Below are 25,367 nucleotides of genomic sequence, written 5' to 3' on the forward strand. Positions count from 1 at the left end.
TCGCTTACATTTTATTTTGTTTGTATGAAATTATGTTTTGCATTGTGTGATCATGCAACCAGCTACGCTCATGTTCTGATTTAATTTTTTTAAGTAGTACAAACCCATCCCTTTGACTTTACACATCAGTCCTTACACAGAATTCCCATGATTACCAATTTGATGGATGAAAAGTATAATTTCCTCTCACATTAGGATATTTTTGGACTCCTGCAACTCCGAGAGGGCTAAGGATAGATGAATGGGCTCCATCCATATTTAAGGATGTTAGGACAAGCTGTGATCCTCAGTGATTGTTAGGTAATCCAGCCTTGGTATCTTCTAAGAGGGAAAATAACCCAGAGCCCGCGGAGCTCCGTAAGCCAGCATGTGAATTGATTATTTGATTTTTACGCGTTTGAGGTGCCCTGCGTCTTAGTTTGCTCACATATTATTAAGATAATTTGTGTATAATAAGATAACCACCAACAAACAAATGAAGTATCATTCGTGTACACACTGCTGACCCACGACTGCGTTGCCATACACCAGAGCAGAGCAACCATATCATCAAATTTGCTGACGTGGGACTCACCAACAACAACATATGGTGAGATTTAGTGCAGAGACAACCTCTCTGAATATTGACAAGACAAAGGAGATGATTGTCAACTTCAGTAGGGCTGGAGCATCTCCTCCTCCCCCCCATTCCACAGGTCGATGGCAAGACAGTGTTTTAAGTTCTTGGGGGTGCTCGTCACAGCCAGAACACCACTCCCTGGGGGGAAAAACACCTGCACTTCATTAGAAGGCTAAAGAGAGTTGGTCTGTGCACATCCATCCTCTACAGATGTAGGCCTACCATAAAGTCCATACTGACCTGCTGCATCACTGTTTGGGATGGAAACTGTTCAGCTGCAGACAGGAAGGCCCTGGCAGCGGGTTGTGAAGACAACCCAGCACATCATCACTGGGACAAGTTTCCTGCCATAAAGACCATTTACACAGAAAGGTGTAAAAGAAAAGCCTGCAGCATCATGAAGGACTCCTCTCAGTCCTTTCCATGTCTATTTGACTTTTTTTTTTTTTAAGGAGTTTTAGTAAAAATACTGAGCTTGTTGATTGACTTATAGGTTGGAAACAGGATTTGACATAAAGGTTGATGCTTGACCTTGGAAACACATTTCAGTGTCACTGTAAGGCAAAATCCACTTTGTTTTCTTTCCGGGGGGCCTGAAATAATATGAAAAAACAAAGGCTGATAGAAAGTAACTGAAATAAACAAAACTAGTTGGTACAGGAATTGGTGGAATGAAATGGCATCTTGGGCCATGGGTATCCCAAGCTTGTAGATTGTGTAAAAACCATTTGGCTATAAGGCCAAAGAGGTAGGTCATCTAAGGGAAGTGCACAGATCTAAAAGGGTTTCCTTTATCTGTGGAAGGTGCTGCTGCACATACAGTACACGTGTGCATTGCTTACACTAATGTCACACCAGAAGGGTCCATGAGTGAGTCTGCATCTGCTCCGGTCAGCGCAATTTAGTGCCATGTTGTTGGCTCAGGTGTGTCTGGGCAAAAAAAATGAATATCCTTTTGATTCGCTGTAATGACACAAGTGTTGCTGTAGAGGGCGGCAACCGCTTTGAATGCGGTCAGATGACGAATTAGCAGGAAGGCGCAGAGGAAGAAATGACCACTCACTCTAGTCCGAGTCCTCCCAGTCTGAGTCCTCCTATATAGCTCGTCTACATGAGCTTCCAGCACAGTTTACATTGTCAAAACTTTAGTGAAGCTGTTATAACGTATCGTTGATGCTACGTTTTTATCTGACAAACCGGCACTCGTTTAATACGCTTAGAATCCAAAATGTTAGATGCCAATGCATCTGCGAATGACACGGATACGCTCGCTTGTGGAGATGGGGAGAAGGAACTGCCTTTGTGTGAATCAAAGGAGCAGGGTTTTAAACTGGTACAGGAGGTCAGCATGACCCCCTCCTCCAGGTTTCTGCAGGTTGAACTGGAGCTGAACGCCCACCTCCGTCGGCTCACCTTCAGCGAGCCTGTCCGGTACATTTACAACCCGCTGGAGTACGCCTGGGACACCCACCGCTGCTACGTGGAGAAGTACTGTCAGGGCGGACAAAAGATCCTGTTTTTAGGGATGAATCCGGGACCTTTCGGTATGGCACAGACCGGGGTAAGCACAGCATATAGATACATTTTCATTCTTTTATTTAGCAGATCAGCACAGGGGCATGGATAATACTGTAGTAATGCACGATGGTCTGATTGCGGAAGCTAACCAAAACAACAACAACAAGCATGTTTTCAACTGGAGCAGCCAAACAACAGTGATATTAGCTTACTCTAAATTAGGCATTTACAATCTAAGGGTGTAATACCACCTAGGCAAAGCAGGCATCCTCTCTGGGGCCCCAGACCATTAGGGGCCCGAAAGTCCCATATTCAATGTGTGTCAGTTGGTTTGTGATCTGATTTATTTCAACTTTGTTTGGAAATATTCACCTTTAACTGGAATTAAGTACCTTAAGTCAGATGGATCCTGTATTGTATGTTTTGACTACCTGTCCTGTGGAGGGATTGTGCATTTAAATGAATATACCTCATGTCCTTACATTAATTTGTGTGCCATCTCTTATATTATACACCTAGTTTGAGCTACATTTTCCCAGGTTTCCTTAACCAGATTTTGGTGTGCTGGTTACCTATAACAAACATTTTTGACTTGTTTAAAATCAATGTAATTTACTCCAGTAACTGTTGTGTCTATAATGTGTTAAAAAAAGTATATACTTTGTTTGTCACAGGTCCCCTTTGGTGAAGTAAGGTCTGTTGTTGATTGGCTGAAGATCACAGGGGAGGTCGGTCATCCTCAGGACGAGCATCCTAAGCGGCGGATCACCGGACTTGCCTGCACTCAGAAGGAAGTGAGTGGCGCCCGTTTCTGGGGCTTCTTCAGGAAGTTGTGTGGCGAACCAGAACTGTTCTTCCAGCACTGCTTTGTGCACAATCTATGCCCGCTCATTTTCATAGGTGCTAGTGGGAAGAATCTAACCCCCCCTGAGCTGCCTGCAGGTGAACGGGAGGCCCTCTTGGCCCTGTGTGACGTTGCACTGTGCCAGGCGGTGGAAGCATTGGGCGTCTCCATGGTGATCGGGGTTGGAAGGGTGGCAGAGCAGCGGGCGCGGCGAGCTCTATCAGCAGCAGGTGTCAACGTGTGTGTCGAGGGCATCATGCATCCGTCACCCAGAAACCCACTAGCCAATAAGGGCTGGGAGGAAGTAGCCAACGCCAAGCTGGCAGAACTTGGTGTCTTGTCACTGCTGAACAACATGTGAGCTATTCAACCTTCTCTGACACGTGCCTTCAGTTATCAGTAGCAGCATGGATTGCACGGACTCTGACAATGGACCATGGTGTGAGGAGTTTGAGTAAGAGACTACCGTTTCATTCCAATACCCATACTTGCATACTATTTAGTAAGCCAGGAAGAGATTTAGTATGTCCCAAATAGTATGTCAAACGCAGTATGCTAAAAAATGTCCTACTGGATGTCTTAGTGCTATGTTCCAACTGTATGCTAACATCATGCAACAATTCATACTTTGTAAGGGCAGCTGCAGTACATACTAAAGTAAAAAAAAAGTATGCAATTTGGAATTCAGCTTTAGTGTTTGTCTGTAAACACATCTGTTCAGCAACTGCACATTTTCTTCTTCTGTAAAGATCTGTCTGTCTGTTCATTTCAAGATGGCTTTTCTTTACAGATCAGTGCGTGTGGAGCACGGCACTAGGCTGTGCAACAAACAATACAAGTGTATTGTGTAAAAAAACGACAACTAATCACTAATGTTACTATAAGGTGCTCTGGGTGTTTCAACTTTAAATTCAGCCTCACCGCAGGCATTACCGCCTGTCCCAATATGTATTAGCTAATGAGGATGCCTATTGGGACACACAATGAACACTAAACATGACAATGAAAATAGATTCCAAAATGCAGTACTGTGAATGCACATACTAGACATTTTAATTTACCTTCAAACGGTATTAATTTACCAAATTGAACAATTGTCATTTTAACTTTAAAAACAAGGCATTTTGCCTTACTACCTGTTTCCAAAAATAAATTCATAAAGGTGCAGTCCATACCTTACTGTCCTACTGTAGCTTTTGCAGTTCAGAAATATTCTGATATGACAAAGTTATTTTGTAAATATGCAGTTGTATTGTTCATGCTGGACAACTGTGCAAGATTTTTCTTTTGTTTTCTTTCAAAAAAAATCTTTTTAAATTGTCTTTTTTTTGGGATAATGCATTTGATTTCTTTACACACAGATTTTTATCCAATTCTGTGTATTTCTGGGCTCAGCACTCTTGAAAACTTGGTGTTTTAATAAATATAGAGTAATGAAATATAAAAATCATTATCTCCCTCTGGTAATTGAACGATGAAGGCTTACTGACAACTAAGCAAGATATTTAGCATGTTAGCATGGTAATATGCTAAGTAAGGCTTAAGTTGATGGGAAATGAATTAGTTTCAGCGGTATCCTGTCATGAATGAAGTGGAGCCAGGTGAAACACAGGTGAAACAAAAAATGTGTCTTGTCGCAGTAGAAAAAATAAATACAAATAATACAATTAATAATGTCTGAATTCCATTTAGCTGGCATTGTGCATGCTGGCTTACTGTCACGGCTTCCTGGGACACTGGAATAGAACAGAGCCAATCTTAATGGTATTATTGACAAGTGCTTTTCCTACTATGACAAGCCAAAACATGGTTTCTCTGAAAAGGCTAAGACAAAATCAGTGGAGACCTTTGAAAGTACAGTGCCTTGCGGAAGTATTCGGCCCCCTTGAACTTTTCGACCTTTTGCCACATTTCAGGCCTCAAACATAAAGATATAAAACTGTAATTTTTTGTGAAGAATCAACAACAAGTGGGACACAATCATGAAGTGGAACGAAATTTATTGGATATTTCAAACCTTTTAAACAAATAAAAAACTGAAATATTGGGCGTGCAAAATTATTCGCCCCCCTTAAGTTAATACTTTGTAGCGCCACCTTTTGCTCTTGCGATTACAGCTGTAAGTCGCTTGGGGTATGTCTCTATCAGTTTTGCACATCGAGAGACTGAAATATTTGCCCATTCCTCCTTGCAAAACAGCTCGAGCTCAGTGAGGTTGGATGGAGAGCGTTTGTGAACAGCAGTTTTCAGTTCTTTCCACAGATTCTCGATTGGATTCAGGTCTGGACTTTGACTTGGCCATTCTAACACCTGGATATGTTTATTTGTGAACCATTCCATTGTAGATTTTGCTTTATGTTTTGGATCATTGTCTTGTTGGAAGACAAATCTCAGTCCCAATCTCAGGTCTTTTGCAGACTCCATCAGGTTTTCTTCCAGAATGGTCCTGTATTTGGCTCCATCCATCTTCCCATCAATTTTAACCATCTTCCCTGTCCCTGCTGAAGAAAAGCAGGCCCAAACCATGATGCTGCCACCACCATGTTTGACAGTGGGGATGGTGTGTTCAGGGGGTGATGAGCTGTGTTGCTTTTACGCCAAACATAACGTTTTGCATGGTTGCCAAAAGTTCGATTTTGGTTTCATCTGACCACAGCACCTTCTTCCACATGTTTGGTGTGTCTCCCAGGTGGCTTTTGGGCAAACTTTAAACGACACTTTTTATGGATATCTTTAAGAAATGGCTTTCTTCTTGCCACTCTTCCATAAAGGCCAGATTTGTGCAGTATACGACTGATTGTTGTCCTATGGACAGAGTCTCCCACCTCAGCTGTAGATCTCTGCAGTTCATCCAGAGTGATCATGAGCCTCTTGGCTGCATCTCTGATCAGTCTTCTCATTGTATGAGCTGAAAGTTTAGAGGGACGGCCGGGTCTTCGTAGATTTGTAGTGGTCTGATACTCCTTCCATTTCAATATTATCGCTTGCACAGTGCTCCTTGGGATGTTTAAAGCTTGGGAAATCTTTTTGTTTCCAAATCCGGCTTTAAACTTCTCCACAACAGTATCTCGGACCTGCCTGGTGTGTTCCTTGTTCTTCATGATGCTCTCTGCGCTTTACACGGACCTCTGAGACTATCACAGAGCAGATGCATTTATACGGAGACTTGATTACACACAGCTGGATTCTATTTATCATCATTAGTCATTTAGGTCAACATTGGATCATTCAGAGATCCTCACTGAACTTCTGGAGAGAGTTTGCTGCACTGAAAGTAAAGGGGCTGAATAATTTTGCACGCCCACTTTTTCAGTTTTTTATTTGTTAAAAAAGTTTGAAATAGCCAATGAATTTCGTTCCACTTCATAATTGGGACCCACTTGTTGTTGATTCTTCACACAAAATTGCAGTTTTATATCTTTATGTTTGAGGCCTGAAATGTGGCAAAAGGTCGAAAACGTTCAAGGGGGCCGAATACTTTTGCAAGGCACTGTATCTTCTCTCAGCAGCTATTGTCTGCCTACAACTAAAGGCAAGAACTTTGTAAGAATTAGTGGACATTCTAAAATAACATCTCTTCAGGGCTCTGAGATTAAGTCTGTAATTCAATACAATTAGCTGGTAATTGTAGTTGATGATTCCAGCAACTAGTGACAAAAAATGAATTTGAAATTGGGTTTTTATTTTAGAAACAAGTCTTTTCCTTCGAAGGCCTAAAGGAGACTTGTTGCTGCCATCTTTATTTCTGTGCTGGACTATGGTGATGTCGTATACATGTATGCATATTCGCAATGTCTACACTTGCTGCCTACTGTCTACCATGGAGCACTGATATTTATTACAAATTTTAAATCCCTTACCATTGTTCTTTGTATGCTTCGGTCGGATGGTCTGCCTCGTCCCCCCGTAGAATTAACCATTGGCATATTCTTATTTATTTAAGGCTATCTTTGGTCTGCTTCCATCGTACATACATATCTACATCCTTCAAAAAAAGCATGGGAAATTATTGTATTCACTCCCAGGACTTATTTTAGGACCAGGACTTAATTGGGGAAAATGGTGTTTAAGTCTGCTGCTCCCTCTGCTTGGAAGCATTTGCAAAATGACCTGAATTATCAGGAGATGGTGTCTCTGGATGGATTTAAAGGAATTCTAAATGACTTAGAGGCAGGCACATCTGGCTGTAGATGTTTAGATTGATTGATCCCTTGTGTTAATGACTTGTGAAGAATGTTGATGAAGGATTTTGCTATTTTATGATTCTGTAATTTGTTACAGAAAAACTTTGTTTTTCAATTTTAAATTGTTATGCTTTTTTGTTTTTGTTTCTGCAGCATTGTTAATTGTGCTGCTGCCAAGACGCTCATGAAAAGAGATTTTTAATCAGGATGAGACTCCCCTGGTTAAATAAAGAAATGAATAAAAATGAAAACTTCACCACCAGTCATTACATAACACAATGAGCTGGATCTGTGTTAACATCAGAACAATCTATCACAGTATTCAGCACCCAACATACCTGCACTCATCTATCTTACGGTTTTAATACGCTAATGTACTGTAAATCTCTAGTTTTCCAACTGTCTGCCATAATAATGGATTTGTGCTTATTAAACTACACTGCCATCAAGCGTTCACAACTGGGACCACAATTCTTACGCAATCACAGACCGTTTGAGACAGACTTTTTTTTAAAGTCAGACTTATAGAATATTTTATGTGTAGGTGGTATATCTAAATCACTAAAACATGGAAATGGCTGATTAATTTTACACAAAACACTGTTGAAAACCTGTGAAGCTTTTCTTTTCTTCAGTATTTTATAGAGCAGTTTGCACAAAAATGCCGGAAATGCCCACATTATAAATGAACCAATCAAGAGTTTGAATCATATTGTGGATGTCTGTTGTTAGACTGGGGATTCTACTGTTGTTATGCCTTTCACTGATTCCAGGCCAGTGGGTTCACTGAAGTTGTTATTAAGAGAAATGTTTAGCCTTTAGCATAGTCCCTTTCCTCACCCCCTCCACTGCCAGTACTGAGAATTGCCATGAGCAATAACTATCAGCAGCAGATCCTGTATCCTATAACTCTATCCTATAATGGGAGTTGAAGTCCACAGCACTGCTTTGCCTTGTGATGTGCTGTGTAGTCATGAACTGCATCTCCCATGAGTCTCCCAGCATCACTAATTTTACTTGGGGGGTCCACATGGTTCAGGAGAGGTTGTGAAACTCTTGCACCTGACAGGATTGCTCATTACTATCTTCAGATTGATCCACAGCTCTATCATTCATGAGGTGGCAGAAAAGACGTCACATTAATTTCTCAGCAGAATAAGGTAAGAAAACATGAACACCACAGATGTATTCATTTGTAAATCCAAGCATACAACTATCAAATGTTCTAGAAAGCCATGAGGATGTTATTGACAGATAGAACTGCACTTAATAAGACTAAGAACAAAAATGTGTTAACTTGGAGTAAGAACAAGGAAGAGATGAACCTGTGTTTTGTTTAAATTTAATTTTGCTTTTAATTAACAGCACCCATTTCAGAGCACGTATTACTTGATTGATTACTTAATTGCAAATTTAGCTTAGGTTGATGTTTTTTAGGAATGAAATATAAGGCATGGAAAACAATTATTCATAGTAGGAATATAAAGCAGAGCTATTAGTTGGCTAAGGACAGTCTTTTATGGTCAATAACTAATGCTAAAAATCATGGATACACTTATACAATGCACAATTGTTCTATATTTTGCAGATTACATGGTAAAACCTCAGTGCTCAGTGGGCATATGAGCTTGTTGTTTATAAACATATTGTATGGCCATAGGCGGCTGCTGTTATGACCTAGGTTGCATTCCTGATCTAACTCTGCTATCACCTTTCATCAGCTGTTCTCCATACTGAAACTGGAGCCCATTTAACTGGATCCATGTATGTTTTCTTCCTAAACAGCACAGCTTCCTATTACCATGGATAAACAGTCCACAGTGGTGTTTCGTAATGTGGGGCAATGGTACTTCCCCCAAACCAGAGTGGAGTGCCACTACAGTCTGACCTCCGACCATCAGTGGAGCAGCAGTGACTGGATAGGGATTTTTGAGGTAGATTTGCCCACTTTAGCACCATTTCTCCACACTGAAACAGAAACCATCTTAGCAAAAAAAAGTTCTGTGTTGTGGAGCTGTGATGGACATGCACATTTGTGTGTTTTGTGGTTTAAAATGTTTTTTGTTTTTTTTCATGTCACAGATGGGCTGTTCTTCACTGAAACAGTTTTACACATATACATGGGCTCTTGTTCCTGAAGGCTACACTGAGGGTACCAGTGTCAGCTGCTGGGTACTTTTCCCAGGTAAGAATTCATTCAAACATTTAAAAACTAATAGGGCACTTGGAGATCGTAGACCTCCACCAAGGCATGCCCTATTTTACAATGTAAATGCAGTGTGAAATTAATTTTCACAGTGTGGAACAAATATTTCCAATTATTCTGACACCATATGTATGCAGTACAAACGCTCTATCTCACCTTGTTAATGAAAGTGAAAACTAATTTGTGTATCTCTGCCCCTTGATTCTGAATCTGCTCCAAAATGTAATGGGTTCTTCCATGACCCATAATAAACCCTTCCACCAGGTTTCATAATTTGTTGCCGTAATCCTACTGACAGACAAACAAACGACCGGACAAACCGAACCGAAGACACAGCCCGCTCTGCTCTGTCGTGCCTGTGACCACACCCAATAATTAATGTCAAATTCAAGCTTATTTGTGTGGGTCATTGAGGGCTAATTAAGAGCTTGTTGTGCTCCACTGTTCACATTTTGTATTCTGCAATACCATGGTTAAAGCTAAAGTTAAAGTAATGACAGCAATTCTGTCGGTGCATCCACATGACACAAGCCTTCCGTGAACGCGCTTCACACCCACCCCTCCTCCACACAGTTGCTAGTAGCCAAGGAGGACATGGAGGATTAAAAACAATATGATGAACTCTTCAGAAGAGGTAATTATATTTTCTCGAGTTTCTGCGGACGACACCAATTTCTGAACATAGCCATACTGAGGAATACAGTAGAGTAGTATGGAGCTGATAGTCTTAATTAGCTTGGTATCAACTCATTTGGCAATCGCTTGACTGTAACGGACGTTCATTATTATAAAAAAGTTACGCACTAAAGCTTTAAACATCAAATGTAATTGATTAATTAATTATTTTCTAAAAAATAACTGAAATATAATGTCTTATTATATAATAATATACCTCTAATATTGTCTATGTCTTGATACAGCACACTACCTGCCCCGCCCCAGTGCTGTGGAGTATCAGTTTATATATGTGGATAAGATGGGAAAGGTGTGTGCTCGCAGTCGCCCCTTCACTTTCTGTACTCCCAAGCCGCTGGAGGAATTGGAGACCCTGAAAGAGGAACGAGAGGAGGACGACGGAGAGGAGGAGCTGCTCCTAGTCATCCCCAGGTCTCAGCTGCTGCAGGTAAAAAAATAAAATAAAAAATTCAGTACTGCATTCAGCCATTTCTGATATACTCTTCCCTTTATAGTCATAATAAGAACAAGGCCCTTCAGTGCAACTATTGTAAATCAATTGAGTAGAACCACTATAACATAACAATGTATCCATTTCCCGCTAACATGTTTGAATATCCTTTTCCTCTATCCACATGTTGTGAACAGAGTCGGCTGGAGGAATGCTCAAAAAAACAAGCGGATATACAGCAGGCTCTGGACATGGCTAAAAAGGAGGCAGAGAATGAGAAAGAGAACAGCAAGAAAGCAAGGGAGAACTGGGAGCGCGAAAGGGAAGCAATGAAGGAGGAGATCTCAGAGCTTAGAGACAACTTGAGACACAACTGTGACATGTTGAAGAAGATCGATGGAAAACACAAGGTACAGACAAGCCACCAGGTGTCTTGGGGTAGCCATCTAATTTTTACCTTGAAAATGTTCTGAATTTCATTAATTATGGATAATCTATAATCATTTTTTTCTTCTCTCCACAATATTAAAAGAATGTGAAATATAGTCAGGAAAACCTGACATCTGAACTGAGTAAACTCATGGCTGAAAATGCTGAGAGTCAGCAGCGAATCAAAGACCTGGAGGAGGAAATCAAGGGCCTGAATGACAGGGAGAAAGAGGAAAACGGGGAACTGGAAAGGCAAGTATTTGAGACATATGCTAGCTTCAACATTTGTCTTGGTATATTTATTTCCTAAAACTAACTTTTTGTCCCACAGGCTGAAGGAGAGAGTGAAGAAAACGTCCAGTCAAATGAAACACGATGAGGAAAAGAGAAAGTGTCTGCAGGTAATTGGTTGGTGCTTCCACTTTTGTAAAACACAGATAGCTTGGTCAGAGGGTGGAACAGGAACTCTTACACAAGACTAACAATTTACTGGATCAGGCCAGGTTTAAATGGTTATATGCAGTATGTCATATTGCCAAGTAGAACTCGAAACGTTTTCACTTTGCTGTTCCCTCTTGTCCTCTTGTCTCCGTGCAGGTGGAGAACGAGGCTGCTCTGGCGGAGGTGCGAGGGCTGCAGGAGCGTCTGGTGGCTAGTGAGCAAGTAGCCGAGAGCCTGCGTAGGGAGCTGAGAGAGCTGGGCACCCGTCAGGGCCATACCCACACCGAGCTGCATCAAGCCCGGCTGCAAGTAGCCCAGCTCACCCTGCTGCTCTCTGAAGAGAACTTGGTCCTCAGGGAGGAGCGTGCCAACTGGGTTCTAGAGAGAGAAGCTTACAAACATGCAGCAGAAGTGAGAATACATCAAAGCACATATACACATTTACAGGGGAGTTTTTGGGATGGGCCAGTGCAACCCACCCCAAAAAACTATTATAATTTCCTTTACATAAAGAAAGACATTTGCACCATAATTTGATGCAGAAAAGGCACAAATTGTTGCAGAAAAATTCACCAGAATGCAGAAAATGAAGTGTTTGATGCTTAAAATTTAAATTTTGCTCAGAAGTGGAGATCCCGCCCCCCCACCCCCATAATATTTAACCTAAATTTAAGCCCTTGCATACACACCTATAAGTCCACCTGACTTTGTTGTTAAACTTGCTTTTTTTTTATGCAGACGGATACAAAGAAATTACAAGAACTGAGCTGTGAGGTGCAGAGGAAGGAGGAGTGGCTACAGGAGGAGAGGGTGGAGAGGGAGAAACTAGAAGTAGAGCTTGGGCAAGAGAGAGATTCCAATCGAGTAAGTAAATCAAAGTACATCACAGTCACCATTATTCAACATACAAACACATTCTGCTCTATATATAACTGCTTGTGTGCCGCAAATCTGCATCATCTGTTGCTCAGATTACATTTTGAAAACTGGAGAACGATGCCAGGGTTCGCCGTGGTTCTTTCATTACTCACATGCGGGCACAAATAGAAAAGCTTCCATGAACAGCGAGTAAACATTTCCCCTCACTGTCATGTGATCGACAACAGCAGGAAAAACAGGACAAGCCAGGTCAGATGTGTGGGTGTTGAGATGGCGTGAGTGTAATGCTGCTGCCCTCTGTAGGTGCTGCTGAGTGATACTAAGCGAGAGCTGCAGGAGCTGAAGGCCAGCGTGAGGAAAGCCCAGAAAGAGAGAGAGGAGCAGAAGGTGGAAAAACAGGCAAGGATTCCACACCAGATCACACATTCTTTGTATATTACTTTATATGATATATCTTAATAAGATGGCTCTTATAGCCAAGAGTATTAAGTATTATTATGTTCAAGCACCCAATGCACTTTGGAACCAAAGGCGCACTGACTCAGGGAGGCCTCGTCAAATAAATAAATTTTTCAGTTTTCAAGTTGATAATAGTGGTGAGAAAGTAACTAAGTATATGGAACGCATTCGTTACTAGTTATTTTGCAGATTCAGATTGATAATACAAAACATAATAGACAAATAGATGATGATGTATTATTGGGGGCCAAGCAGTCTATGGCAGCCCATAGAACTGTACAGTAAAAAGTTGTGAAATTTGGCACATTGATTCAGGACAGTCCCATAATTCATTTCACCAAATTGTAGATCTGGTGTTGATATTCGACAGTGTTTGCCCGTCACAGCCAATCGAAATCGATGGCGAAGTTGCCAAACAGGAAGTGAACTCATATCTCGGCAAGTCTTTCACATATCAACACCAATCTTAGTACAAGCTGGTGACCTTAGACCTATAGGGGGCGCTGTAATTAGCAAAATTACATTTTGACCTATAACGTTTGATGTGTTTGGAATTAAAACTTACTAGTGGTGTCTGTTAATACTGTGGGAGGTCCTAAGGCACACTTTAAATTTCCCATTTTTTTGGGTTCAGTACAAATCTATCTATCTATCTATCTATCTATCTATCTATCTATCTATCTATCTATCTATCTATCTATCTATCTATCTATCATATCTCAGAAATGCTTTTACGTATAGAAACCAAACTTAGTATATAGACTTGGGACCCCATTCTGAGGACACACAATACATTTGGTGACCTTCGACCACTATGGGGTGCTATAATCACAGGAAGTAAGCTCATAGGTCAGCAACGTTTTGATGTATGAAGTCCAAACTTGGTACAGGGACATGGTAGCTGATTGTGAGGATGTGCAAGGAAAGTGGTGTCATTTGGCCTCTAGGGGCACTGTAATAAAGAAAGTGAGCTCATGTCTCAGCAAAGCTTTGATGTACTTGGTACAGGGACTTGGCACTTGATTGTGAGAACGCACAAGGACATTAGCCGCTTTCCGACCGGAGGGATTTTTGCAGTTCCTAGAACATAAAATTTCTAGAACACCTTTTTACTTGTGTTCCGACTGGACCAATTTGGGGATTTTTAAGTTCCTCTGGCCACAGTTCCTGTAACTCTTTCAGCTCCTACTTCAGGGCAGGGTCTTTTCGCTGTTCCCTTTTCAGCATAGGGACCTAGGTCAACGAGGGTCAGATATCTGGTACAGACAGACCAACACAGGGATTTAGATTTCGAATATAGGCAGTCTTGCGAAAATTGATGCAGAATTGACAATTTGCTGAGTTGAGAAGCGCCATGAAGTGAGGCGACAGCCAGCAGGCTCGTGCCGGGGCCGCTAGCTCATTGCTCGGCCAGTCATGCTCAGAGACCCCGCTGTAAGCTGGAGGTCTCTCAGACCGGTCTCGTAAATAAGAGGCTTTTATTTCGCCGTTGACGGTTTGTTTGTTTAAATATCACAACACAAGTCCATCATAAGATTAACGGGAACCTGTGGTTAACTGTCTTTTCGGAGTTAAACTCCACAAGCGTGCCCTGCGGGCTTGACAACCTCGCTGGCCGTCACACGCAGCAGGCAGAGGCGGGGGAGAGAGAGAGATACCCGTTTCTCTTCGGGAGACTTGTTTAAATTATGACAAATATGCTATATACATTAGATTTAGTATTTAGTTCATACTTTTTTTGGTGTATTTGTTTTCTGATTTTAACGCTATAAAGACAGTTGCCGTACTTGCATCACTCCCTTACCCCTCCTACCAGTTCCTATGGCTATTTGGCCAGTGCGAATGCAAATGGCAAAAACGGTTTTGGGGGAGAGTAGTTAGTAGATCTGCTTAGAAGTGGACTTTCCTATAACTACGTTCCTGTAACTAGTTGGTCGGAAAGCAGCTATAGGTGTTATTTGGCCTCTAGGGGCACTGTAACAAAGTAAATGAGCTGATATCTCAGCCATTCTTTATCCAATTGCCATCAAAGTTGCTGTGAGTGCTTGCTCGTGCCATGGCAATGCCATTCCTGCTAGTGTACTGCTTGGCCCCCTCATTGCTGCTTGCAGCTATATTTATAGGTTAAGATACAATAAGACTTTAAAGCTGCAACATTAGTTATGAACACTTATCAATTTAGTTCTTATTCCTTGTCTTCTTCCTCTTCTTCTTCGAATCTTCCTCAAATCTGTGGGTTTAAAATTGGACACAAGTAGTTACGTTCCTGTAACTACTTGGTCGAAAAGCAGCTATAGGTGTTATTTGGCCTCTAGGGGCACTGTAACAAAGTAAATGAGCTGATATCTCAGCCATTCTTTTTCCAATTGCCATCAAAGTTGCTGTGAGTGCTTGCTCGTGCCATGGCAATGCCATTCCTGCTAGTGTACTGCTTGGCCCCCTCATTGCTGCTTGCAGCTATATTTATAGGTTAAGATACAATAAGACTTTAAAGCTGCAACATTAGTTATGAACACTTATCAATTTAGTTCTTATTCCTTGTCTTCTTCCTCTTCTTCTTCGAATCTTCCTCAAATCTGTGGGTTTAAAATTGGACACTCGCAGGAACTGGTGAACTACATCCTTCAGTTAGAGCAGAGATTGAGGATGGTGACAGAAACTAAATCAAATGGGATAATTCCAACATGCATCTGTAAGTAATGAAGTCTCATTGTACACAGCACTATTTCACTGCACTGTGAGTAATGTAAAGTATCAAAGTGCAGACTTAATACTGATTTTAAATAGCTCCTGGCTCTCCCTCTGAAGATGATGAAGATGCTTCTTCAGCTTCTCCCAGATCAATCTGTTCGCCTCTTTTCCTGTCCACTCACCTGGAACAGCCCAAAAGAGCTGAGCTCCTTGCTGCTGAGACACACGTCCACAGCAAAAAAGACACATCAGCGTCTGACACACAGGTGTGCCATCCTATTCACACATAAACCAAACAAAGTTTAACACCACCTGCGTCGGAGCTAACAGACCTGAGTGGGCAAATATTTGACTAGTTTCATTTGTCCTGCGAGTTTTTGCTCCAGTTCCATTGTTGTCATTGCTGACTGGTAGAAAGAAGTCATGAGGATGTATTCATTCTAACTGGGTTAGGTTTAGAAGAGGAAACATGGAACAAAGACGTGCAAACCAGAACACCAAAGTTGTAAATTCACAGAGAAGCACAGACGGTTTAAAAGGTGGTCAAACAAAATTATTATCTTATGGTGATCACATATTTTTCACATCTTTGAGAACAAAAACAATGTGTTCTTATTGCTCAAGTAATCTGTTATTAGCTTGACTTGGAGGTCAAAGATTAGGGGTTTAGACTATAGATCAGGGTTACAGACTCCATTTTGCTACCTTGTAACCAACAGTCTTGTTACAAGATCAACAAGTTTATATGTAAATGCTTTCACTCAAATGAGCTCTTTGTCTGTGTGTAATTATGCTTTATCTTACAAATCCACAGCAGTAAATTGCACTTAATGCAAAACACTTTATTTTGAAATGTGATTAAGATTATATTTGAAAATATACAACTAAGAAATATTTTAAGGTATTTAGATGCTAATAAATTTAATTAAATGGTAGATTTAAAAAAACAAAAAACACTGATCCATGTCATTGGTTTTCACACAAATATTTTGGGTGTGTATATTATTAAACGACAGAGCTGCAGTTTACATCCTTCTCTGCTTCTGCCTTTTCACTCAGGATTTGACAAGGAAGCACTGTGTGGAGTGTGGTGAAGGGAAGCAACTGGTCCTACTAGAACTCATCGACCCCATCCTGAGGTGACAATTCTGGCTTTCTACCAGCCACACAGTGACAGTACACACCCTGTTTCCCTCCTCCACCTCTCATAAAATAGTATGTGATGACTTCATTCACACTCCTCCCTGGCCGACCGGTTCCTGTTTTAGAAAAGTCGTTCCACTTACCGGGCACTTTCTTTTCTTGTAGGTAGATTAAGAGAGCACTAGAGAGTACAAATAATAGTGTAATAAGAGTAAAAATAGCACATATGATCAAGTAAGTGTATGTTATGCGCACAGTAGATCAGCAGGAGTTGAGACATTGAATTTTTAAAAACTTTTTTACTAGCAGTGTTGTGTGTTTAATTTTATATGCTCAGCACCTTCTGTAAAACTTTGAATCCTCTTTCTCTCTGCAGTGATCTGGCCGACTCCCCCATGTGGTAACAAAAAGAAAGATGGATGGAAAGTTGCTTGTTTACCACTGTGATGCAGGTTCATGTGGGTCATAAGAAACCTTTGGAATTATTCTGTTCTTGTTTTGTAGCTTTTCATGTATAAATCGGCCTTCACAAAGGTCAGATGTAGTGCAGAGCTTTTACCTCATGGGTGTCCATATTCAAAGACAACAGCACAATGTATAAGTCTTAAGTGTCCAGAATTATTTTATAAGTATGGCTAATGGTGTTATTACTGATTCAGGATTAATTAAACTCCTTTAGAATTAAACATGTTTATTTTAGACTCCATTTGTAATCCCTAGATTTTCTAGCTTTTTTAGCTGATTACAACTATTTTGAGGAAAGCGTCATTGATGCCTTAATTAGCTTTGATTAAATACATTTTCTTTTGGTGGCCTATCAGCCCGTAACCTCTGCATGTGAGTGTAAATCTTGAAACCGTGTCAAAAGTGTGGGTGTGTGTGTTTACAGACAAGTGTGAAATGTAGTGCTGCAGCTTGTTGAGCACAGTGTCAAGTTTGAAAAACATGAAAGTTAATTTATGAATTTTTTTGTTTGTTGATCTGAGCTTCTGTTGAAGAGATGGGGCTCTTCAATAAAATATGATGATAAATACATGTTGATGGCAGCCTGTATTTTTGAAGTTTCATCCTAATACTTTCTGTGTAAAAGTTTGTAAAGGGATGGCAAAGAAGACGACAACTGGACGCTGAAAGGTCTAACAACAAAAAGCGCCCTTTATCAAAATACAAGAAAGACAATGACAAGCAACAAATAAGAAAAAAATCTAAATGTAAAAACATGAACAGATCGTGTGTGTGTGTGTGTGTGTGTGTGTGTGTGTGTGTGTGTGTGTGTGTGTGTGTGTGTGTGTGTGTGTGTGTGTGTGTGTGTGTGTGTGTGTGTGTGTGTGTGTGTGTGTGTGTGTGTGTGTGTGTGTGTCAGAGCTATTTTGGTCTAAGTCCAATTGAAATAAAACTGATGAGGTGTCTGAATCCCTGAACATGAAGATAAAGATTGTGTGTATAAAAAGACATCAGTTAAAAAACAACAACAAAATGTATCAGAGATCAGATGGTTCCAGCTTTAAAAGTCATTTGAGAACATGAAATGACCTCTGTCACACAACATAAAGTGAATATATTTTACATCAATGACCTCAATAAAGTTTCTATGAATTAAAGTTGTTTTGTTTGTTTTTGTCCAAATGTAATGCAATGTAATATCTTTGGTCGTTTTTACTTTTCTAACTCACACGCTCACAATACAGCTGGGGTCTTTATGACCTCTTCCATGGCTTATCTATTGCACCAGTGTTTAATTGGTTAATCATTTCAGCTGCACTTGGCTTGTAGGCCGTCATATTGTTAGGTTGTTTCATTTATAAAGATCTTTTTTATAAACTACACGTGTTTTGTGTGCAAAAATCTTCATTTGTAAAGTAACTAGTAACTAAAGCTGTCAGATTAATGCAGTGGAGTAAAAAGTAGAATATTTCTCTCTGAAATGTAGTGGAGTAGAAGTAGAAAGTGATATGAAAAGAAAAGACTCAAGTAAAGTACAAGTACCTTACATTTGTACAGTACACACTATGTAACTTTTAGCTGCAGCTGTAGTTCCAATGAGACAACCTGTAGGGGGACCGAAACGGGAAAAGTTACATAGTGTTGCTTTAAGTACATGTACTTAGTTACAGTCACCCTTGTGTGTGTGTGTGTGTGTGTCTGTGTGTGTGTGTGTGTGTGAGAGAAAGTGTGACAGATAAAGAGAAACAGAGTTAAGGAAAACACTGAAGATGACTCTTCTTTTACCTCAGTCACATGATTGGGATGTTTCCATCCTATAATATCACAAATGACAATTTAACAGTCTAAAAACATCATTATGGCATCAGTGTTGATTATTTACTACTTAAACCAACTTCTGTGTACTTGATGGCTTTACATCTGGTGCTAAAGACGTATCTAACTCGTCTACATGGTCACTGCTTCAAAGCTGCTGGTGTTGCCACTATTGTCAAGTAGGATCTGTTTTCTGCTTCATTCAGGGAGTAAATGTCTCCATATATGATTTATCAAAAACATGCAGTCCTGTTTTTTTTAGGATATCATCACACTAGCTTCATCTTTTTATCCCTCATATCAACAAACCATAAAACAATACGTTGCATCCGTACTGCAACGTTTCATGCCATGAAGGTCAACATGCTGATGGAGAATCTTTCCCTTACAACTATTAAGAAGCTCAGTAAGACTCACACTGTCTTTCATTACACAGATAATGACACGTATTATACATCTTGCTTAAAAAAAGCTGTATAGTCTCAATGAAAAACTAAGTATAAGTATTTATTTTACAAAATCCATGTATTGCATCACTTATTAGATACGAGCACACATGAACACACATTACTTTAAACTATTATCCTGTGCTTCAGCGGACAGGTCATCCAATGTAAAGCTATTGTTTTGTTGTTAATTATGTTGGACGGTTGCAACCTCAGTTGATTGGTCGTTTGATTCTTGGTCAGCTTGCATCGGCATCACCGTCCTATTGTCCAACAGAAGTCTTTGGGTATGTTGTTGCTACAAATCCTTTATAATGTGCGTTTTTAATAATTGGGCTTCTGCATACATGCTCACTGAACATGACTAGTAATGACAGGAACGTCACATGTCTACAACTTCACTCTGTGTATTTGTAAATTCTCTCAGTTACACACTCATGCACACACACATACACACCTGAGGTTTTCTGTGAAGTAAACTGCTTTTCAGGGTTATGTCTGTTTGGATGATTCTTTGCTCACTCTTACAAAATGAAACTACTATGGCTTACGCGTATCTGTGTACACTGTACCAAGGGCATGTACAGCATAGTGAAAAACTTGATTTTTTAATATCCCTTTTACCTGGTGTAAGAAGATTTTTTTGTTGAAGATGGCCACATTATGTCGGAGCATTCACACCAACGGTTTTCTTAAAATACTGTATTGATAGGTGAAATGTGGCCCTTATGGAATCAACCTGAGATTGTGTGATGACATTAAATCTACCCTGCAGATTTGTAGTCTAAATATATTTAAAATTGTAAGTGTGCATTTTTGTCAAGAGGTGGAGAAATGCTGCTGAATTTGTTTAGCATTATTTGTTAGAGTCTTATTTGTATCACAAGCACCAGAGCTGAAATTACAGTCTTCTTCTTAATCTCTTTCAGATGTTTTACCCATCAGAGATTTTCATACCACATGCTTGTCATATTGTGAGTCCTGCTCGTGACCTGTTCTCTCTTTGCTATTGCTCTCTTTTCTAACTTTCCTATTGCTTTTCACTGTGTCCAATAACGCAGAAAACATCAAAATAACGACAAGCTTAAAAAAAACATATATGTCCAGTCAAATGTGAGCAGGACAAAGAAACAATACAGAGTCCCACAAACAGGCATAAAGACAGAACAGAAATGTGTACATGCTTAGAAAAACCATACAATAAAAAAATAAGTCGCATATCTCTGAATAGTAATAAAAAGACATTTGCGGCAAATGGACACCTCATCGAGTTCTATTGTTGCAATGTATTTTTTTACCATCAATTTTATACAAAGCATAGCCCTTATAGATAGCAGAGGAGTGCATTTTCTTCTGTCCACCACCTCTCGTTCCTTTTTTGGTAGACGAAACACTTTTGAAATATCTTTTAGACAGTCTCATTTTGGCACAGTGATTTTTCACGGAGCTCTCTTCACTGACATTTAGTGCTTTTGGTTCTCCCACTCATTGCTTCCTATACTGAATTTAACACATTTTCATTTCAGTCAACATATACAGTATATTTAAATATGTGCTTTATGCAACACCATTGTTGTATAAGAGCCTAATTCTGTGAGGTTTCTGGGAGGAGATATTGCTGGGCGAAGGCTCAGTGATCTGAAGGAAGAAGCAGCATCATTGTGTCTCTCTCACTGCGTTTTCCCAGTCACACCTTTCTTTTGCACGCCCGCTGCCGCCTCCCCTGCCGGCTCCCCGTCACTGTCCGCCCCTCGCTCCTTCTCCTCATCCCAGTAGTCGTCCTCTTCCTCCTCCTCTTCCTCCTCCTCTCCCTCCTCAACGGTTGACTCATCCGTAGCCTTCTCCTCTTGTTTGACGGCTTGAATGGCAGGGGGAGCGGCTGCAGTGCTGTCCCCTGAGTCACTGCTGTCCTCGAAGGCCTCTGGGTTCTCCAGCATCTCCCTGATCAGTGGAGGCATGGGGCCTGGGATCTCTGTCTTTAGTGTGACGGCTCTTTCTGCACCTAAAGGCACACACAAACACATATTTATTCAGGACAGCATTCATTGCCATTTCAATGTTTTGCTCATTTTACTCAGAACTGCAAGGACAACATCCTGGGGACAGTTTTTCGTTAAATATCCCGAGTTCATTCAAGCCAGTTTTAAAAGTGTCTATTTTTCTTTCCACAGAGAGGAAATGAACTCTGAGCCTGACCACAGTGAGGGAAAGGAACAAGAAGCCTCTCTGTAAGTCTCATATTAAAACACATTCTTAATCATAAAGTAGATAAACGTTTATCTTTATTCAATAGATCTGCTCTTTTGTGCAGAATCCACAATAATCAGTCAGTAAATAACATCTAGAGGTATTGTTGAAATATGTGTATGAAATAGGTGTAACAGAAGGAAGCCTCTCACAAAATGCCCATGTTTTCCCTTTTTAGTGCTCTTATACGGAGACGATGATATATTCTCTCTGACAAAACTACTGTATTTTACATGAATGATTCTTAGGATACATTTATATTAAATACATTTTAATTTCTCACAAATCCACTCTTTTAAAAAAGACTATGTTCTACTTTAGAATGGAACTCTTCATTTGCTATTATTCTTGAATAGTCATCTCCTAAATAAGGCATTGTTTGAACTATTTGACACTAGTGCCAATACAATACCTAGGTGTAGACACTGGTACTAAAACACAAATAGACACAAATAGACGTACCAGAACTTTGTCTAAAAATGCCACGTTTTATTTTAATCTAATCGAAGGAAAACATAAACAAAAATACAAATCTGAGCAGATATTCCACTGCCAATATTCAGTACTTTACAGTTGTTGATCCTCAGTACTGTGGACACATTTTGGTAGGTACAGGAAATGTATTTGTTACCCAGCTCTACTTCTAATCTGTGGTATTGGTATGTAGAACCTCAGCTGACCTTTGGTGCTGATTCCTCTGAGGTCTGTGACTTTCATCAGCATGCGGGGAAACATGTGAGGCTTGTTTGGGCGTCTGCGGCGGGTGTAGATCTTCAGAGCCTCTAGCAGCGGCTCCTGCAGCTTGTCTACCTTCTGTGGCTCCTCCAGATCCATACGGTCTGAAACAATGAGAGAAAGAGACCAATTTGAAGAGGTAAAGAAATGGTAGCGATGGAATTGTAAAACAATGAAACAAAGTAACATCTTTAACGGCTGTAAGCTGATAATAGCACGCTAGTAGGCACAACCTTACCTCCGCAGATGAGGCAGATGGCACTGAGTAGTCCCGTCTCTGTGTCGTCCATCTCCAAAGGCAGCAGCTGACCAGCAAAGCTAAACACCAGGTCTGTGAGCGGACCAAAGCCAGCATTATGCATCTGGGTCCTGTTGAGAGTCAGGCCATCTGAAAAGGTCATTGTGTCCTGTTCCGGGGTGTAGCGAGTGCATATCCTCAGCATCTAAGAGGAGAAAATCCCAAGACAGAGACGAAAAAAACAAATATTTGCAGTTAGTAAAATGAGGCAGAAAGTCAGTCCAAAAAACAATTAGTGGCAGCTGTTCAGAATCATCGACAAGTTAGGCAGCGTGACAAATGAAAGCTTAAGGAAGGTGGAAGGGGTGGAAGGATAGTTGGTTAAAAAGGAGGCGTAATAGGAGCATGTTGTTGGTACCAGGATGTCCAGACATGCAGATTTGAGGAGGGTGATCTGGTCAGCGATGGTGAGCGTAGTGAAGCCTGGTAGCCGCTTGGCAAACTCCACAATCTTTATAATGCACTTAGTGGACAGCTCACTGAACTTATCCCACAGGCCCAAGTCCAGCTGTACTCTGTGGTCAGCGCTTGAATTCTGAGAGAGAGAAAGAGGGACACTTTTTGTGTGTGTGGCTGTGCAGAATCCATACATTGTTTGTCCTTCTGGCAAAGCGGTGAGCTAATGCTTGAGTGGAGTGTGAGTGTTTAGGGTTGGGTGTGATTATTATGCAGTAAAGAAAACTCACTGTAGTGTATTTTCCTAGTTGGCACAGAGATGGAAAGGTCTCTTTGTGAGCTTTGCTGACTTTGTTGACCAGCTCCTCCAGTTCTCCACTCAGCTCATAGTTCTCTGGCAGCACCACCTCCTCCTTTACATCCTTCTTCTTTTTGTTCCTGTCATTACGCACCGCTACAGGGAAACACAGGCACAAGGTGACACACATTAAAAGCCCATTCTCCCCATTAGCTTGGTTGATAGTAAAGTATTATTTTTTAACAAAATGATTGAGGCCAATATTTTCTTTTCACCTTCTTTGGACATGCCAACCTCAAAGCACTTCTGCAGCCGACAGTACTGGCATCGGTTGCGGGTCACTTTGTTGATCTGACAGTTCTTGTCTCGATGGCAGGTATACACCATGTTCTTTTGGATACTGCGCCGAAAGAAACCCTGAAACCGATAAAAGAAGCTGTCTTGTACAATGCTTTATGACAGGAAATGTGTTCTAAATAAGATCTCAGAAAATCTCAGGGATGGAAATGTCAGTCTCTCAGTCGATTGGCCCACTGCTTTGGTCCAGACTGAAATATCTCAACAAATATTGATTGATTCAATGCTTATTTATTTATTTTTAAGCTCTAAATCGCCACTTTAACAACAGCTTTATTCAATTTAGATGGATGCCATAACCATTTGCTGGTCACATACAGCACAGTGTTTAGCTCTGTTACATTAATAATGTGCAGTATTAGTACAGATACACTAGAGGGCAGCTGAACAAAAACAGTACAGCTATGCAGTGCTGACATCTGTCAGGCTCTAGTTGAACATCAGGCTTTTCAGCAGATATCAGCTGTTCACTTCATACATGTCCTGTAACGTCTTCATGTGTCTCTGGCTTCATTCACCTTGCAGCCCTCACAGGAGCTTACTCCATAGTGATAACCAGATGACTTGTCCTGGCACACAAAGCATGGCTTGTAGATGCGAGGAGGAGGAGGAGGAGAAGGAGAGCTGGGCACCATCTCCTCTGAGCTGGTGCTCTGGGTCTCCACCGCTGCAGAAAGAGAAAAAAGAAACTTTTTTTAATAATTTATGTCCTTTGAAATTTGATGAAAGCGCGCCAACTGATTAAGCGACGATTAATAGAATATCAACAAACAACCCCCAACCACATGCAGGCCACCCCTTGGAGCCAGAAGGCAAGCTCAAAGGCAGACATTTTTAAGAGAAAAGGGAGGGTGGGGGGGACTGCTGATTGACAGGGACTTAAAAGAGACACAATTAGCTGATGGCCAGATGGCCATCCTGATAAAATGTTGATTGGCAGCTGAGATTTGATTGGCTTCTCCATTTACTGGTGAGTGGGGGAGCAGCATACCTCTGTTGACTTTTTGACTGACATCTGAATTTTTGCATCTGTATATGTGTGTGTGTGTGTGTGTGTGTGTGTGTGTGTGCGCGCCACACATGCACAAGCTCACATTTTTATTTGAAAGGCTATCCAACCGGACCTGCCTATATACCTCCAGCCCCATGTGAACAAACAGAGGTGGGATGTTTATGAGACTCGGCTGTTCTTTCTCGCTGTCTCGCTAAAGAAAATGGCACACTGTATAACACCATTTGCTGGCCACAGGCAAAAGTCATTCAACTGCTGCTAATGAAAACGTTCAAAACAAACAATGTAGAGCAGATGAAGAAACAAATACATCCAGCTGATTAAGACTGTGGTTCCTTACTCCTAACACATAAAAAGAATGAAAACACGCCTGGTACACATTTGAAGGTGATGACTAAAGAACAACCAGATTCCTTCAAACATGCCTTTCAACTTTCACCTTCAGTCACCCCAACTTCACCTCCCTCTGCCCATTCCCACCCCCACTCCCTTGTTTCCTGGCCCTAAATTCCTCAGTGCAGGCTGGACAGGGTTTAATAGTTGCCCAGGCTCATAAGCGGCCCTATAAAGGTTGTGTCTGGGATGGGAAGGAGGCCCCCCGGCCAGGCTGACGGCCTCTTTATTGGGATCCAGTCACCTTGGGCAGCCATTCACATCAACAGCTCCATCCTTGGTTCCCTTCCTAGTAAAAATAAAGAATCTGGGGTCAAAAACCCCAAAGTCACAGCCCCTCCTGTCACCTTCAATGGATAGCACAGGACTGAACCAAATGTGGCCCCC

General features: G+C 41.0%; 3 protein-coding genes across 7 annotated transcripts; 2 read left to right on the forward strand and 1 right to left on the reverse strand.

Moving 5' to 3' along the window:
- Positions 1 to 575: 575 nt before the first annotated feature.
- smug1 (single-strand-selective monofunctional uracil-DNA glycosylase 1) lies at positions 576 to 4,891 on the forward strand. Its single transcript, XM_039796979.1, has 2 exons — positions 576 to 2,180; positions 2,812 to 4,891. Exons 1-2 carry the CDS (start codon positions 1,848 to 1,850, stop codon positions 3,340 to 3,342), a joined length of 864 nt encoding a protein of 287 aa, XP_039652913.1. The 5' UTR covers positions 576 to 1,847; the 3' UTR covers positions 3,343 to 4,891.
- Positions 4,892 to 8,173: 3,282 nt separating this feature from the next.
- Positions 8,174 to 17,574, forward strand: calcoco1b (calcium binding and coiled-coil domain 1b). 5 transcript variants are annotated; one of them, XR_005638919.1, is made up of 14 exons: positions 8,174 to 8,325; positions 8,951 to 9,099; positions 9,248 to 9,350; positions 10,292 to 10,494; positions 10,695 to 10,907; positions 11,030 to 11,178; positions 11,258 to 11,327; positions 11,524 to 11,778; positions 12,106 to 12,231; positions 12,550 to 12,645; positions 15,310 to 15,397; positions 15,493 to 15,662; positions 16,456 to 16,611; positions 16,916 to 17,574. XR_005638919.1 is itself a non-coding variant. In XM_039796975.1 (14 exons), the coding sequence occupies exons 2-14, from the start codon at positions 8,968 to 8,970 to the stop codon at positions 16,941 to 16,943; spliced, it is 1,713 nt and encodes a 570-aa protein (XP_039652909.1). In that variant the 5' UTR covers positions 8,174 to 8,325; positions 8,951 to 8,967; the 3' UTR covers positions 16,944 to 17,574. The 5 variants fall into 5 exon arrangements, 4 of the variants coding, with proteins under 4 accessions (XP_039652909.1, XP_039652910.1, XP_039652911.1 ...); XM_039796975.1 differs by having other exon boundaries at positions 16,456 to 16,535; XM_039796976.1 differs by lacking the exon at positions 12,550 to 12,645 and having other exon boundaries at positions 16,456 to 16,535.
- A 1,712-nt stretch (positions 17,575 to 19,286) lies between these two features.
- Positions 19,287 to 24,246, reverse strand: LOC120556995 (retinoic acid receptor gamma-A-like). Its single transcript, XM_039796980.1, has 7 exons — positions 24,094 to 24,246; positions 23,494 to 23,635; positions 23,211 to 23,374; positions 22,883 to 23,059; positions 22,465 to 22,669; positions 22,172 to 22,330; positions 19,287 to 21,246 (listed from the first exon to the last, which is right to left on the reverse strand). Exons 1-7 carry the CDS (start codon positions 24,208 to 24,210, stop codon positions 20,915 to 20,917), a joined length of 1,296 nt encoding a protein of 431 aa, XP_039652914.1. The 5' UTR covers positions 24,211 to 24,246; the 3' UTR covers positions 19,287 to 20,914.
- Positions 24,247 to 25,367: the final 1,121 nt, after the last annotated feature.

Source organism: Perca fluviatilis, chromosome 4 (assembly GCF_010015445.1).
Source record: "Perca fluviatilis chromosome 4, GENO_Pfluv_1.0, whole genome shotgun sequence".
NCBI lineage: Eukaryota > Metazoa > Chordata > Actinopteri > Perciformes > Percidae > Perca > Perca fluviatilis.